Here is a 15,312-nt window from a genome sequence, read left to right as displayed (position 1 = left end):
CCGTTTTGAAACCTAGTGAACCATGTAGCTTATAAGATGGTGGTAGCGAATTTGCTGCCAAGAACAAATAAATGATTTTTCAATTCTGCGGAGTAAAGCGTATTCGGAGACTGCTAATTATCAGATGTAACTAAAAGATAACGAAAAAGAACCGTGGCTGGCCCTAGAGAAGGGCGTCTGGAAATCAATTTTCCAAGCATTCTCTCTAAATCAAACGCACCCCAGCCCATTTAGACAAGATTATCTTAACGAGGTATACCTCTACGCGAACGCAGTCTGTCAGGCGTACCTGTCCGTTTTAGGCGGAAGCGTAGAGCCCCCTATCGAAGGAAATCCGGTGTCAGCGTAGCCGTTAGTATGACAGAAATGCTAGGACTAGTCAACTACAACAGTCTCTCATAGATGGCGCCAGCCACACCAGCAACATAGGGTGCCTCGATGCCGGCGCCGCTCGGCGGCGCTGGCATCGTGGCACCCTACCGCGGCACATCGGAAACCCCTGACCCTGGAGTCCTAGAAATGAGTGTCTGCCGCACGCTACCACTACACCTCGCAGACACGTTCGTACGGGTTGGTTGAAGCGGGACTTTATATGACTAGCGTGTGGTCTTTCACATAATAATGGTCAATGTGAAAGATCAAACAGTGTCCATGCCTGCGTGGGTAAGAGGCACCGCTGTTGCGTCTTACCCTTAAGAGTGGAGCATAAGGGTCCTTCAATTTTTTTGAAGGCCAATACAAACCTCTTCACGTTAAATGTACGTGACCGAGCCCATTGTTTCATTTCCAGCTTCAAGAGGAGCTCGTCGCCGCGAGGACAATAACGGTGAGGACTGACGCGACGCATAAAGCGCCGATCTTCTGGCTTGTGCTGGTGGGCACAGTAATCGTCCTCGTGGTGACGTTGGTTACTTGCATCGTGGTCTACCTGCTGTTCTCCACAACTCCTGAGAAACCTATCGTGCACTGCAGCACGGAGAGCTGTCTCGCCCACGCCAGAAGACTGAAGCAAACGCTCAACACCAGCGTGAACCCCTGCCACGATTTCTACGCCTTCGTGTGCGACGGATGGCAGAACGCCTTTCCTCATCTGTCTGTTCAGGAGAAAGTCAACGAGGATGCGACCGAAAGCAACATTAAGGAAGTAACCAACGACCTATTTAGGGCCGAGATACCCAACCGATTCTTTTATAAATGCGTCTCCCCAGACACGTCTGAAGATGCTGAGAACATTGCGGAGTTTAAGAACTTAATGCGCGCGATGAATTTCCGCTGGCCATACAGGGAGCCAGATAAAGACGATGGAGACGCACTGTTCCAGATGTTCTATTTGGCCTTAGTATGCGACATCAACATTCTGTTCGAACTGGATATAGGCTACAGCAATGCCACCGGTAATGTCCTCATCATTCGGAGGGTTCGTAGAGGCACTGTATGGAGGGATCGCATCGAGAGGCCCCTCAGCGAGCTCGAGTACGCGAGAATCGTGAGGGAGCACCTAAGGGCCCTGAACGTTGCATCTGTTAAGAGCACACCTGCAGAGCTGCAAGAGATTGAAAAGCAGTTCCTGGCAGCCAGTGAACCGCAAGCGCACAACCAGCAGTCGTGGATCGTCATGAGTAAGCTAGATAGCAAGACACCAGGTATCAAAAAGGGACACTGGAGCAGTTATGTCCATGTTTTTTTCAGGGCCATCGGCATCGAATTTTCATCCCAGAACTGGGCAGTCCTCGAAGACTCCAGTATCTTCGAAAACATGGAGAAAGTTTTTCGAGCACACAGTGACCATGAACTCCTGATTGGCATCGCATGGATGTTTCTCCAGTCTCACTTGTGGGTGGTCTCTGGGAAACCGGAGCTCATGTTCCGCGACAACATCGAAGATAAGAAACGGCGCGCTTGCCTCGAGTATGTGAACTCACGCTTCGGGCTTCTCAGCTCTGTCCAACATGTAACGACACGCTTCTCGACGCCGGAAATTCGCCGGGGCTTCGCCGACTTCTTACTCAGCCTGAAAAATGCGTTTATATCACTCGTTCAAAATTCACCTTGGATTGATAAACAAAGTCGGGAGACTGCGCAGCGCAAGATAAGCACCATGGCAATCAACATCCTGCCAGGAGAACAGTTCTTCGCACCGCTGCAGCGCGCCGCTCTTTACAGTTCTTTTCCCCCCATGGACAGCCATAGTTTCTTTCTTAACTGGCTAGTTAGTTCGAAACGCTACCAAGAACTGCGATTTAAAAAAAACTTCAAGGATGTTTACAGCAAGAGGAGAACTTCTCGGCACACGGCGTATTCTTACACGTACCTGCTCAACGAAATCGACGAGCCCTTGGCGGCTCTCGACCCGCCGCTCTTCTACACTGATGCGCCGTTCGCTGTGAACTACGCGTCGGCAGGGTCCCTGCTCGCGAAAGAGATCGCCAAGAGCATCGACCCACGAGGTGTACTCGTAGATGACCGCGGCGAAAACGTCATCTGGTGGGGCAAATCGCACTCCGCCGAGTACGGCCGGCGCATTGGCTGCGACCTGGGCGAGATGGGCCAAGCTCCCATGGATCTGTTTCCAGCCATACCGGCGCTCGAGGCATCCTTCACCGCATACAAGATGGCGGTCGCCGAATTGGGGTCGCTCGAAGGACGAGTAGTATCGCTGAAGTTGCAGGAACTGGAGAGTTACTCCGAGGAACAGGTGTTCTTCATCACATACTGTTACTCGCTCTGCGCCAGGAAAGGTGCTGCGACCAGACACGAGTGCAACGTGCCACTCAGGCATAGCAACCACTTTTCCCAAGCGTTTGGCTGCCCTGCCGGGTCACCCATGAGTGCAACTAAAAAGTGTGGCTTTTTCTCCTGAGTGGTTCGAAAGTCTCCACGTTGACTGCTCATGTGGCTCCTCATTATGCTCCACTGAGAACGGGAAAGAACGAAGATAACGGGGATATTACTTCAGCCATCGGGCAGAGTTTCTCACTCAGCTGTTCTATTTTTTTTTTTTTGCATATTTTAAAGCCATTATCAGCTCCCATTACTCGTGTCGTGTTCTGTAGTACCGAGAACCCACTTATAAAGTGCTTTTAACGGTCGTCTTTCATGCCATTCGCGCACCCTGAACTCACTGTGCGCTCACCTTGCCACAGAATGGTAAGTTCTTGAATTAGCTTAGACTTGAAGGGACAACGGATGAAGCTAGTGAAACGGAAACCCATTAACGAGTTAGCAGTAAGAGGGAAAGTAGAGTAATTCACGATATTGCTTCAGAACAGATATCTGCTTTAACTGAGGAAGGTGATCTTGAGGTTGAACAAAGAGCGTTATTCTCGCAGCTGTCATTACGGCGTACACCGTACAAGTAGGCGGTAGGATGGTTCGAAAGAATACCGGCAAGCTGTCTCAGGAGACTAAAGATCTGATATATGGAGAGCATCTAGCATGTTTTATAGAACGGTGGTAGCCTGAAATCAGGGAAGAGAAAACTGGGCATAGACAGAAAATCAGATATATGCCTTTGCAGACAAAAAGGGCAACGTTATTAGCAATATGAATAAGATTGTTAAAATAGCCGAGGAGTTCTACACAAATCTATTCTGTAGTCAATGCAGTCAGGACGTTAATGAGAGAGCCAGTAGCGCAAGCAATTATACATCCCGCCAAAAACGAAAGAGGCAGTAAATAAAGCCTTAGGAGCAATGAAAGGGGGGAAAGCAGCTGTTAAGGTTCAGGTAAAAGCAGTTCTGTTGAATGGCGGAGGTGAGATTGTGCTAGAAAAACTAGCTACCCTGTATACGCCATTCCTTATGACCTCGATCGTACCAGAAGCTTGAAAGAACGCTAATATTATCTTAATCCAAGTGAAAAAAAGACAAGTACTTGAAAAATTAGAGACCGATCAGCTCACTGTCCGTTGCCCAGAAGGTATTTACCAAGGTAGTCGCTAATAGTCAGGACAGCCTTAGACTTCAATCAACCAAATGATCAAGGGTGATTTCGTAAAGGACACTCGGCAATAGACCATATTCACAGAGAAATGCGCAGAATATAACCAGCCCCTATATATAGCCTGTATTGACTACGAGAAAGTATTTCACTCAGTAGAATATTCAGCAGCCACGCAGGTATTGCGGAATCAGGTTGTGAGAAGAGACACGTGAAAATACTGGAAGATATCTATGACAACGGCACAGCTATCAGAGTACTCCATAAAGACAGAAATAAAATTATGTGTGGTTCAACTTTTCTTGAACGTGGTTAGAGAGCGAAAGCTTTGGCGTATCGGGCAACTATACGGGGCTTGGCGTCTGTAACTTTGAGTGCGTTCCGGACACTGGATAGGCAGCGCGGCCACCCTGCCACCCTAGCATGTGGTGGTTGATCGCGAGAGTTTGCTCACCCAATTAAAACTCTGGCTTATTGCTGCAGTGTCGCGTGTCTGCCACAACGTTGTCAGCGCTAACGCATGCAGCCCACATCTCCCTCTCACCACCCCACGTACCTCAAAGCGTGATTCAGACGTCCACTGACTCAGGGAGCCAGTTATGCGCGCTTCCTTTCCTTATTCATTGAAGCCACTGAAGTCTAAAGCGCCTCTCTTCTGCAACACGACGACGGCAGAGTTGTCGTTGCTAGCTGCATTTCAGCGTTTCGAAAATATTTGATCGCTGAAGATGTTCTTAGTTTGTGTGTCCTAATAAATCAAAGCTAATTCATCCGCTCTATTGGAAACAGCACTGCAGACATGTGCTCTGTTGAAGGCTGCAGCTGGCGACAGCCGGTGTCAATTCAGACTAGAAAAGGAGCTCGCGCCTACTAGTGCCTTACCAATTGCTTGCACTCCTCACTTAGCAGTCATGTATGTGAGGCTGGCGTTCGATAGCAGAAGGCTGTTGGCGTCAGGTTGGCGTATTGCAGACCGTCGGAACTTGAGACCAGTTTTAAGAATGCGACACTTAATTTAGGAGTGTTGGTAGTTTAGTACTTTTGAAAGGCATCAGATAGTGAGACAAGATATTGAAGTTAGAAAGAACGCCAATTAAAAAAAGGTGTGAAAAGGAGTTTCAGAACCTACTCCGTAGTTTGATCAAGTGTGACTGCGGGTGTGTTGCGGCTTGCCTTTTAAGCATGAAATGCTTTTAGCTCCCGTTGTCGGCAGTGTGGTGACGTCACGCCGAGACCGAGAGACAACATCCGGGCACTGAATTCCACTCATCCGGGCACTGAATTTCACTCATCCGGGAGCTCAAACGAGAGCATCCGGGCACCGTACGAGATTTAACGAGACACTCTAAGCCCTTCTAGGACCGGCATACAAGCGCCGGTAGCTTCGCGCCGAACGGGTGGTGGCGTTCCTCCCTTCCTGCATGGTGCGGTTCGTGTGTCCACCGAGATGACAGAGATAGGAAGCGTCTTGCGGAAAGCGTGTTATGCCCGTAAACATTTCAGGCTCACTCTACTCTCGGTTACGAGAGAGGCAGAGATTTTTTAATTCCTCGTTTAGTCAGCTGCCGGGTCACTGACCGTAGACTACAGAGAAAAAAATACCTTCAACTTAGCTAGGTAAGAAAACAACCTACCTCGTCCTGAACGAGAATTTGTCGCGCGATCATGCGGTCAAATTTCAGTGTTCTGTTGGTTATAGTTTTCATTGCTTTGAATGCTATATATGACCGTATATGTAGTCTTATGTACATTTCTCCTTTTAAGGCGGAAGCCTTTAATGTCTCATCGTTGTAAGCAGGAGCTGTCGACAGAAATGTCACGCTTTTCAGTTGGTCGAAACGGTCGTGACATCACAGTGCGCAAATTTCAAACGGGGCCAATTGTACTTTGGCTACTAACCATGCAACCAATTAAAGGGATCGTATACTGATGCTCCAAGTAAGTTTGACTGAGTTTAGTTAATTTTTACTTAACCAATTAGACCAGATAAATAAATAAAACAGAGTAAGAAATTAGCCGAGCTTGGGAATCGAACCCCGGTTTGCGGAGTGCGGGTCGAGCACGCTACCACTCCGCCATGCCAGCTCGATGGTTTGGAATGAACAAAGGTGCGTCTAGTTAATTTCGGTGTCTTCGTTCACTCCCTCTTCCTCCCTTCCCGTTACGGCGAGGTTTAGGTGTCCACCGAGATATGAGAGACAGATACATTTCCTTTCCTCAAAAACCAATTTACCGATACCGACGAGCAAGGCGTATTTGTCCGCGTTTCAGATTGGTCCAAATTGTCGTGACGTCACCACGTGCGAATTTTGACGGGTGTCTAATTAAATATGTGAGACAGTTACTGCGCAACTTCCTTTCCTCAAATACAATTTTCGACTAGTGTCTACTGAGATATCCGAGACAGTTAATGCGTAATTTCCTTTCCTCAAATACAATTTTCATTTTCTTCACTACGGCCCCTCTTTCTTCTTTCACTCACACTTCCTCCTTTCCTGTACCGTGCGGCTGAGGTGTCCACCGAGACGACAGAGAATTACAGCCCCATTTCCTTCCCTTAAAAAGCGTTGCGTTCAAAGGGCAACGCATCGCGCCGAACGGGTGGCGGCGTTCCGTGGACTCCCTGCCAGCGCTACAACACGCTGTCGCGTTCCACTCCTAAAGGCGAAGCTTAAGCGTCATTAATTGGCAGTTAATTAATGCACCAACAAAATGTGAAGTGAACAATCGCGTAGCAGAATGCAGCACTCAGGCTTTCGCCTTTCACCACTTTAGCCGCTAAAGTTCCTCGTAATTTTCGTTTTCACTGCTGTAAGGTTGTAGAATAGTGCGTTTTTGCTCATGGGCACCATACGCATTTGAAATCGGCGCGACATGTGCGTGACGCCTTCAGCAGCGTTGTACGCGTTGTCACCAAGCAGCTGCACGCCTTTTTTGTAACGTATCTATCAGGGGGTGCAACCGCACTTTGCGTAATTCGGTAGGAAGCAAACTGTACGGGTTACTACGCGAAACACACATGCGAGCGTTGTATAAAACTAGTTTTTTGTCAGATGTAAATTTGCGTTCAATTTTTCCCGTCATATCATTTTCATGATATGGACGCTTGCTAGACTTCTATGAAAAAAAATATGTACCTGTTTCTCTCTTTATTTTTCCACTCCCACCTTCCTCCTTTCCCTTACGGCGTGGTTCAGGTGTCCACCGAGATATGTTCGACAGATACTGCGCCATTTCCTTTCCTGAAAAACTATAAGTTTCAAAAAGCAAGGATATCAGAAGTGTGTGATGAGAGGCTAGTTGGTAAGGCATTCTGAAGACATAAAACTACGCAGGAGACAGGACAAAGAAAAGACGCAGACAGGACGAGCTTAGACTAACTGTAAAGAGGAAGATGAGCAGCGGCGGCCGCCGCTCCGCTAGCGCGCGGCGCGAGATCGCTGGCTGGATGACCGAAGCTCGGACCGGCATTTTGGCTAGCTGTCGCTAAGTTACTTTCCACGAAAATCCTGCTACAATTTGGTGGAGGTTCTGGGTACAGCCTTTGGCCAACGTCCTGGAGCTTCGCAGCAGAACGATCGCTCCAGCCATGTCCACCGACGCAAGCCAGTCATCTTCCCTTTCGCCTACGCCCGTCGTTTGCCCTGGCGCTCTCCGACAGCGGGACCCAGCCATTTTTACCGGGCCCGATGACCACGACGTGGAGGATTGGCTTGCCTCCTACGAGCGAGTAAACGGCCACAACCGGTGGGACGACGCCATGAAATTGAACAACGTGGTGTTTTACCTCTCGGACGTGGCCAGCCTATGGCACAGGAACCATGAAGCAGACTTTACCACCTGGTCTGCCTTCAAAAGGGCCTTTTCTGACATCTTTGGGCGCCCTGCAGTACGCAAGCTGCGCGCAGAACAGCGCCTGCGAGTGAGAGCCCAGCTGCACGGAGAATCGTTCACGAGTTATATCGAGGATGTCACCAACTTCTGTTCAAGGGTAGACTCGTCTATGACCGAGGCGGAGCGGATTAAGCATGTCCTGAAAGGCATCGAAACGGAAGCATTTCAGATGCTTATCGCCCGGAACCCTACCACCGTTGCCGAAGTGTTCAACCTGTGTCAGAGGTACGATGAGCTCCGCAAGCAGCGCATTCTGGTGCTACCACCTTCCGTGCAACCTGACTCGCTTTCCAGCCTCGCTGTGACAACCTCTCACAGCCCGCTGCTTGACCAGATAAAAGACTTTGTACGTGAGGAGGTTGCTCGACAGCTGTCACTTCTTCACGGCGTGCAGGAGCCTTCCTCCAACCTGAATCCGACCCTACAAACGGTGATTCGCGAGCAAGTGACCGAAGCGCTACCACCTGTTCGTCCGCCGGTTCCCGCTGCAGCGCCGCTCACATACGCCGACGCCGTCCGAAAACCAAGAGCCGAGCAGTTTGTCCCGTATTATCCTCCGACGACGCCGCCTGCCTTTCCAACCCGACCACCTCCTGCTCGTGTCAACCCTTGGCGCACTCGTGACAACCTTCCCATTTGCTATGCATGTGGTGTCCCTGGTCACGTTGCGCGCCTGTGCCGACGCCGTGTGCCACCACCCGTGGATGACCCCAGGACCTCCGTCTACGCGGCGCCACAGCCCCCGCCACGTCCGTCGGCTGCCGAACAGCTTGATGCCTCCGATCGCCGCCCGTATTCTCGCCGCCGTTCGCCATCCCCGCGGCGCCGTTCTGTTTCGCCACTGCGGCCTCATTCCCTATGCGCCAGAAAAACTAGTTGCCGCAGTTCCCGAGGCAAGAACTGCGTATTCGGCGACAAGTTCAAGGCCTCGTTTGTCCCCAGCGAATGTGCTCGACGTTTCTGTGGAGGACCACACCGCCTTGGCGCTTGTTGATACTGGCGCTGCTGTTTCTGTGATGAATGACAAACTGTGCCGCAAACTTCGCAAAGTGACGACGCCGTTATCCGGATTTTCGCTTCATACAGCTAATGCGCAGCGAATCTCGCCTTTAGCCGCCTGCACAGCCAGGGTCATCATTCACGGTTCCTTATATACTGTTGAATTCGTCGTTCTCTCATCGTGCTCGCATGACATTATTTTAGGTTGGGGCTTTCTTCCCCAACATGAGGCCCTCATCGACTGCGCTCGTGCCGAGCTCGAACTTCTTCCGTGCAGTGCTACCTCGCCTGATACGTCATCTTCGTGGGGCAAACTGTCTGTGGCTGACGACATTGAGATTCCTCCGTGCTCATCTGTTCCTGTCCCTGTCTCCTGCCTCATCGCATCTGACGGCGCCGTCGTCTTTACACCATCCGACGTCTTCATCTCTCGACACGGTCTGCCTCTGCCATTCGCTGTGCTCACTGTTCAAGACGGTTGCAGCCTCATCCCGATCTCGAACCCTTTTTTGAGCCCCTGCATATTTCTCCGTGGCGAATGCCTTGGCCACATTCAGCCCGTCGACTCTTTGCTCGATCCCGAACGATGCGCCGAATCATGTTCTCTTGCTACTAATTCTCTTACTTTGCCCGCATCTCCCGCTGTAGCCACAGACGATGCCTTTGCCGATTCCGTCGACGCCAGTCTTGCCACACCGCAACGCGCCCGACTACTTCACCTACTGAACCAGTTTCGCTCTTCTTTCGACGTGGCTCAAAACCGACTCGGCCGTACGTCAACCGTGACCCATGAGATCGACACCGGAGCCCACTTGCCGCTTCGTCAACGCCCGTACCGAGTTTCGGCAGCCGAACGCCAGATTATCAACACTCAGGTGGACGACATGCTTCAGCGAGGCGTCATTCAACCATCCAGTAGTCCATGGGCCTCTCCTGTGGTTCTAGTGAAGAAAAACGATGGCACAATACGATTTTGCGTCGATTATCGGCGGCTTAGCAAGATCACCCGCAAAGACGTTTACCCGCTGCCGCGAATCAATGACGCCCTTGACTGCCTCCAAGGCGCGGAGTTCTTTTCTTCTTTAGACCTGCGTTCGGGGTATTGGCCGGTCCCTGTGGCCGAGGCTGACCGTGCCAAGACGGCTTTTGTTACACCAGATGGCTTGTACGAATTTACCGTCATGCCTTTCGGCCTTTGTAATGCCCCAGCGACTTTCGAGCGAATGATGGACTCCATTTTACGCGGCCTGAAGTGGACCACGTGCCTGTGCTACTTAGACGACATTGTCGTCTTCGCGCCTGATTTTGAGACGCACCTTCACCGCTTGGAGCACGTGTTGACATGTTTAACTGCCGCGGGGCTCCAACTTAATCTCAAAAAGTGTCGCTTTGGCGCCCGCCAACTGACAATTTTAGGTCACGTCGTCTCTAAGGACGGCGTGCTTCCTGACTCAGCCAAACTTCGTGCCGTCGCTGAGTTCCCCAAGCCGTCGACTCAGAAGGAACTTCGCAGCTTTCTCGGCCTGTGTTCTTATTTCCGACGTTTCGTCCGAAATTTTGCCTCTATCATCGCACCACTTACGAAACTTCTTCGGGGCGCCAACAACCTGTCCGATTGGTCACCTGACTGCGACGACGCCTTCATCACCTTACGCCGGCTGCTCACAGCGCCTCCCATTTTACGCCACTTCGACCCCACTGCTCCCACTGAAATTCACACCGATGCCAGTGGCGTTGGCCTCGGCGCTGTCCTTACGCAACGTAAACCCGGATTTCCCGAGTATGTCGTTGCCTACGCGAGCCGTGCACTGACAAAAGCGGAATCCAACTACTCAGTAACCGAGAAGGAATGCTTGGCGATTGTTTGGGCGATCGGAAAGTTTCGCCCTTACGTTTATGGCCGCCCTTTCGATATCGTCACGGACCATCATTCCCTGTGCTGGCTGGCCTCCTTGAAATACCCTACAGGCCGCCTCGCTCGCTGGGCCCTACGCCTACAGGAGTATGATATCCGTGTCATCTATCGCTCCGGCCGAAAACATAACGACGCCGACGCATTGTCCCGCTCTCCACTGCCGCCAGACGTTGTCTGCCACTCGCCAACCGGTTGCGCTTCGCTGTCGTTTTCAACAGATACCATGGGCAGCGAGCAACAGAAGGACCCCTGGATATATTCGCTTGTACGTTTTCTCTCAAATTCCTCGGCGGCACCCGTGCCTGGTGCCCTCCGCCGCCAGGCTGCTCACTTCGCCATTCGTGATGGTCTATTGTACCGCCGCAACTACGTCCCTACGGGCAGGAAGTGGTTGCTTGTCGTCCCTGCCCATCTGCGGTCGACATTCTGCGCCCGGTTTCACAACGACCCGCAGTCTGCTCATGCCGGCGCCTTTAAAACATACACGCGACTCCGTCTCCGCTATTATTGGCGCGGTATGTCCACCTACGTCCTCAAATACGTCCGCTCGTGCCCTGACTGTCAACGTGGCAAGCCGGCTCCTCACCACTCAGTCGGCCAGATGCAGCCTCTCCCTTGCCCTTCCCGTCCTTTTGACAGAGTTGGGATTGACCTCTACGGCCCCCTTCCTTACACTGCTGCTGGCAACCGCTGGGTTATTGTAGCCGTCGACCACCTCACGCGTTACGCAGAAACCGCGGCTCTTCCTGCTGCTACGGCACCACACTTTGCCTCTTTCATCTTGCATCACTTCATTCTTCGCCATGGAGCGCCCCGGGAACTGCTGAGCGACCGTGGGCGCGTCTTTCTGTCCGAGGTCGTGGAATCTCTTCTCAAACTGATTTATTGAACGAAACGACCTTCCTTCAAGAGCAACGCATGCGCAACCAAACTTAACGCCAAAAGCCAAAGCACCCTATCTTATCAAACCAAAAATTCAAGTTCTTTCTGATACAGATGAATTGATGCCTCGCTAATACATTTTTCCGCACCGTATTTAGCAAGTTGCCAGGCTTCAAAAATCTCGCGTGCCTTCCTGTCCTTCGCGCAGCCTATAATCTTCGTTTGCTTGAAAAGCGGCGTACAAAAATTTCTTCTTGTCGTTGATCTTACAAAACTGGCAGTGCCTTGCTAAATGCTGCCCACCGTGCTGGCTCAAAGAGTTATTGTGCTCCTGAAGGCGTTATTAATGCAGCGCCCCGTCTACCCTACATATACGGAACAACAGCTGAATGGGATCTCGTAGATAACTTCCATCTTACGGGCTTCAAACTTAGGTCTGTGGTTGACTCCGCACCCTACTTTCTTTTGTAGGTTATTGTTTGTTAATCGGCATAAACGAGACAGTTTACATGGGGCGGAAAAGAACACGTTGTCACCAAATTTCCCTCCCACCTTCTTCCCTTCTCCCACCTTCCTGCGCGAAGGACAGGAAGGCACGCGAGATTTTTGAAGCCTGGCAAATTGCTAGATACGGTGCGGAAAAATGTGTTAGCGAGGCATCAATTCACCTGTATCAGAAAGAACGTGACTTTTTGGGTTGATAAGATAGGGTACTTTTGCTTTTGGCGTTAAGTTTGGTTGCGCATGCGTTGCTTTTGAAGCAAGGTCGTTTCGTTCAATAAATCAGTTGTTAGTCTACGCTCGTCCTGTCTGCATCTTTTCTGTGTCCTGGCTCCTGCGTAGTTTTCTGTCTTCACAAGGATATCAGGCTCCCTTCTGTGCGTAGCAGAGGGGGATGGCGGGAGGGGAGAGGGGAAGAGGGTACCTACGAGCGCGTGCCGTTGGTTTTTGCAGACGGCTCGCGCTGACTCGTTCAATTCTTGCCCACAGGCATCTCTGAGGGCACCATGAAACCTTTAGAAATTTTAAAAGCCAGCTTCCCCGCATTGCGAAAACTCTCTACAAAGCGACGCTGCAAGCCCATCCTAGGAACAGAAGCCGGATGGAGCTCTCCAGCCCGATTGTAAGCCATCACGTTGGAACTGCTCCCTCTTTCTTTTCTCCCAACAGCAAAGCGCGTCTTAATCCTGTCATCACTTTACTTAGACTACGAGACATGGCAGTAATGTGCAGAAAAGACTATGAAATGTTATTGCGACATCAGAATGCTTCAGCGCTGCATCCGCGATTTTCGCTTCCAAAACAGGCGAAGCCGTAATGGGGAAGGAATTTTCGCTGCACAGTAAACTTGGAAAAAAAATGCTAAGCTTAAGTTCACCTTCCTGTAGAGCCCCCACGCAGTGGAAAACGATCATCATCATCAGCCTGACTGCTACCACTGCAGGGCAGAGGCCTCTCCCATGTCTCTCCAATTAACTCAGTCCTATACCAGCTTCGGCCACCATATTCCCGCAAACTTAATCTCATCCGCGCACGCCGGACAAAGTTATCTGGGCTGCATCAGTTCTGACTTCACCAAGAACCACCAGAAATCAGGTACACCAGATCCAGCGACAACTTCACAAAGCCGTCTTCCGGAACTTTCACTACACAGTAAGGACTCTCTTGGGGCATACATCGAGACACTGTATAGGCTTGTCGTGGATGGTTTGACAAAGAGGGTTGTCATTGCGCTCGCAGATGGCATGAGTGGTTACGTGTGCTGGCACGACACCTGCATTACCGCCGCTGTTATAGCCTGACAAAACTCAAGAACGAAGCAGCATTTCTCCGTCAAAGGGCCCCCTTCCAGCCAGTGATGTCAGCCGGTTCTCATGAGCCTGCTAGGGTGACAATCCAGGGAGTGGCAGATGGAAGGGGAGAGTTCCCTCCCTTCATTGTCACACCACTCCCTGAATTGTCACGCTATCAGGGTGATGAGAATCGGCCGATGCCATTGGCTGAAATGGGGTTCTTTGTCGCGAAAAACCCACTTTGTTCTTGAGCTGTGTCCGACTATAGCAACATTGAACTGTGTACAGACAGAGAGAGCTGTGAAAAGTATAAAAATAAGCTGTGAGCACCGAACCACCGGTTTTGCAGTGTTTTTATTGTCCTCAACTTAGTCTGGGACGCCACATTTATGTATGCTTGCGCGACACACTTATCGGAAGCATCAGTCAAATCGCTTTTATTGCGAACGCAATACTGCTTGCACTTTTCTGTCATCGATGGAGGTATGGAGGTTCATCCTTCGCTCCGGCGCAGCTGCGGCGCGCTACCACGTGACCGCGTGACGTCACGACAAGAGGAGAGCTGAGGGCCGCTGAGGGCCCAACTCGTCTCATCGATGGAGGCTCATCCTTCGCTCCGGCGCCGTTTGCGGCGCGCTACCACGTGACAGCATGATGTCACGACAAGAGGAGAGCTGGGGGCCCAACTCGTCACATCGATGAAGGCTCATCCTTCGCTCCGGCGCAGCTGCCGAGTGAGGGCGCTCGCTAGACTGGGATAAAACGGGTCTGCGGCTGTGCTCCTCGCAGTGCTGTGCTATGTCGGAGGATGCGTACAAGGCGAGGCTCGAACGGTGTGCCGCGGCCAAGCGACGGCGCCGTGCCGAAGAAACAGACGAAGAAAGGGAACAACGGTTGGTGAAGTAGCGTGGGTATGCTGCAGAATGGCGAGCATGCCGGCTTGCTGCGGGTTCATCTACAAGTTCAGAGTCAAAGGCCATTTCTTTACGGATCACCAAAGCGTGTTCATCGGAATAAATAAAGCACATTTACAGTAGACCCATGTTGTGTCCAGAGTGAATCCATACGGGTAACCATATTAACAGAACCGAGTCGTGACCAGAGTTGCACTATACGGGAAACCATGTCCAACTACCAGCAGAACCAAGCGCAGCCAGGTGTTATTGTTTTCGCAATCAGCCAGGCTTAACCAAGCTAAGCCTTCAGCCAATTTTATATCGCCGCTCTCGCGATTATGGTTCATTCCAAACGCTACGTGCCACTGGCAATATTTGCTCCCCCCCCCTCCCCCCACAAGAAAATTTTGGACTTCATTCATGAGCTAAATCCCATATCGAAAAGCATCCGAACGCCCTAAATAGACGACTTCCATTCCGGCTTGCGCACGGCGGCAAGGGAGCTTTCCTGAAAAGCACGCAGAACTTGTCGTGAGATGGCGCTGACCACAATACGATAGTGGAGGCGCCTAGCGAATGCAAGTGGCCTATATGCATTGCCAAAAAGTAGCTCCAGGTAGCACCAAAGACAAGGAGCTTGGTTGAGGTTCGTCGCTCAGTAACGGAGGTCTGCTCACTTGCCGCACCTCCTCGCGTTTCACGCTAGCAAGAGAGCCTCAACCTCCTTGTCTTTTGGTGCTACCTGGGGCCACCTGGTGAGATTATTATAGTTATGTGGCATGTCAGCTGCCGGGCTGTATCGCAGTGTATAACAAATACGCCAAAGTGTGTGTATTTCTGTTATTGGTTTTTGTATCTTATTGCTCGTCGTATGTCCCTTTGACCGCATATGAAAATAGTATGCATGACTGTGCCCCAGTGAGGGTCTCTACAACTCGTACATAAGTAATCTTTTCTGCTTTTTCTTTACAGAGATGGCAGTTATCACCCCAAG

The 15,312-nt window shown here is 51.0% G+C and overlaps 1 protein-coding gene across 1 annotated transcript; it reads left to right on the top strand.

Annotated features, from left to right (window-relative positions):
* Positions 1-438: 438 nt before the first annotated feature.
* LOC149340146 (membrane metallo-endopeptidase-like 1) lies at positions 439-2,860 on the top strand. Its single transcript, XM_089551060.1, has 2 exons — positions 439-570; positions 791-2,860. The coding sequence occupies exons 1-2, from the start codon at positions 439-441 to the stop codon at positions 2,858-2,860; spliced, it is 2,202 nt and encodes a 733-aa protein (XP_089407186.1).
* Positions 2,861-15,312: the final 12,452 nt, after the last annotated feature.

The sequence above is a fragment of the Amblyomma mixtum genome, chromosome 6 (assembly GCF_055824585.1).
Source record: "Amblyomma mixtum isolate Tamu chromosome 6, ASM5582458v1, whole genome shotgun sequence".
Taxonomy (NCBI): Eukaryota; Metazoa; Arthropoda; class Arachnida; order Ixodida; family Ixodidae; genus Amblyomma; species Amblyomma mixtum.
The sequence above is the reverse complement of the archived record's forward strand: the minus strand, read 5'-3'. Positions and strand labels throughout refer to the sequence as shown.

Bases quoted from the DNA above. Each gene is read 5' to 3' on its own strand.
- LOC149340146 (XM_089551060.1), top strand. From the start codon at position 439: ATGCCGGCGCCGCTCGGCGGCGCTGGCATCGTGGCACCCTACCGCGGC. The intron at 571-790 runs GTTGGTTGAAGC...TTTCATTTCCAG, and splicing joins TCGCAGACACGTTCGTACGG to CTTCAAGAGGAGCTCGTCGC.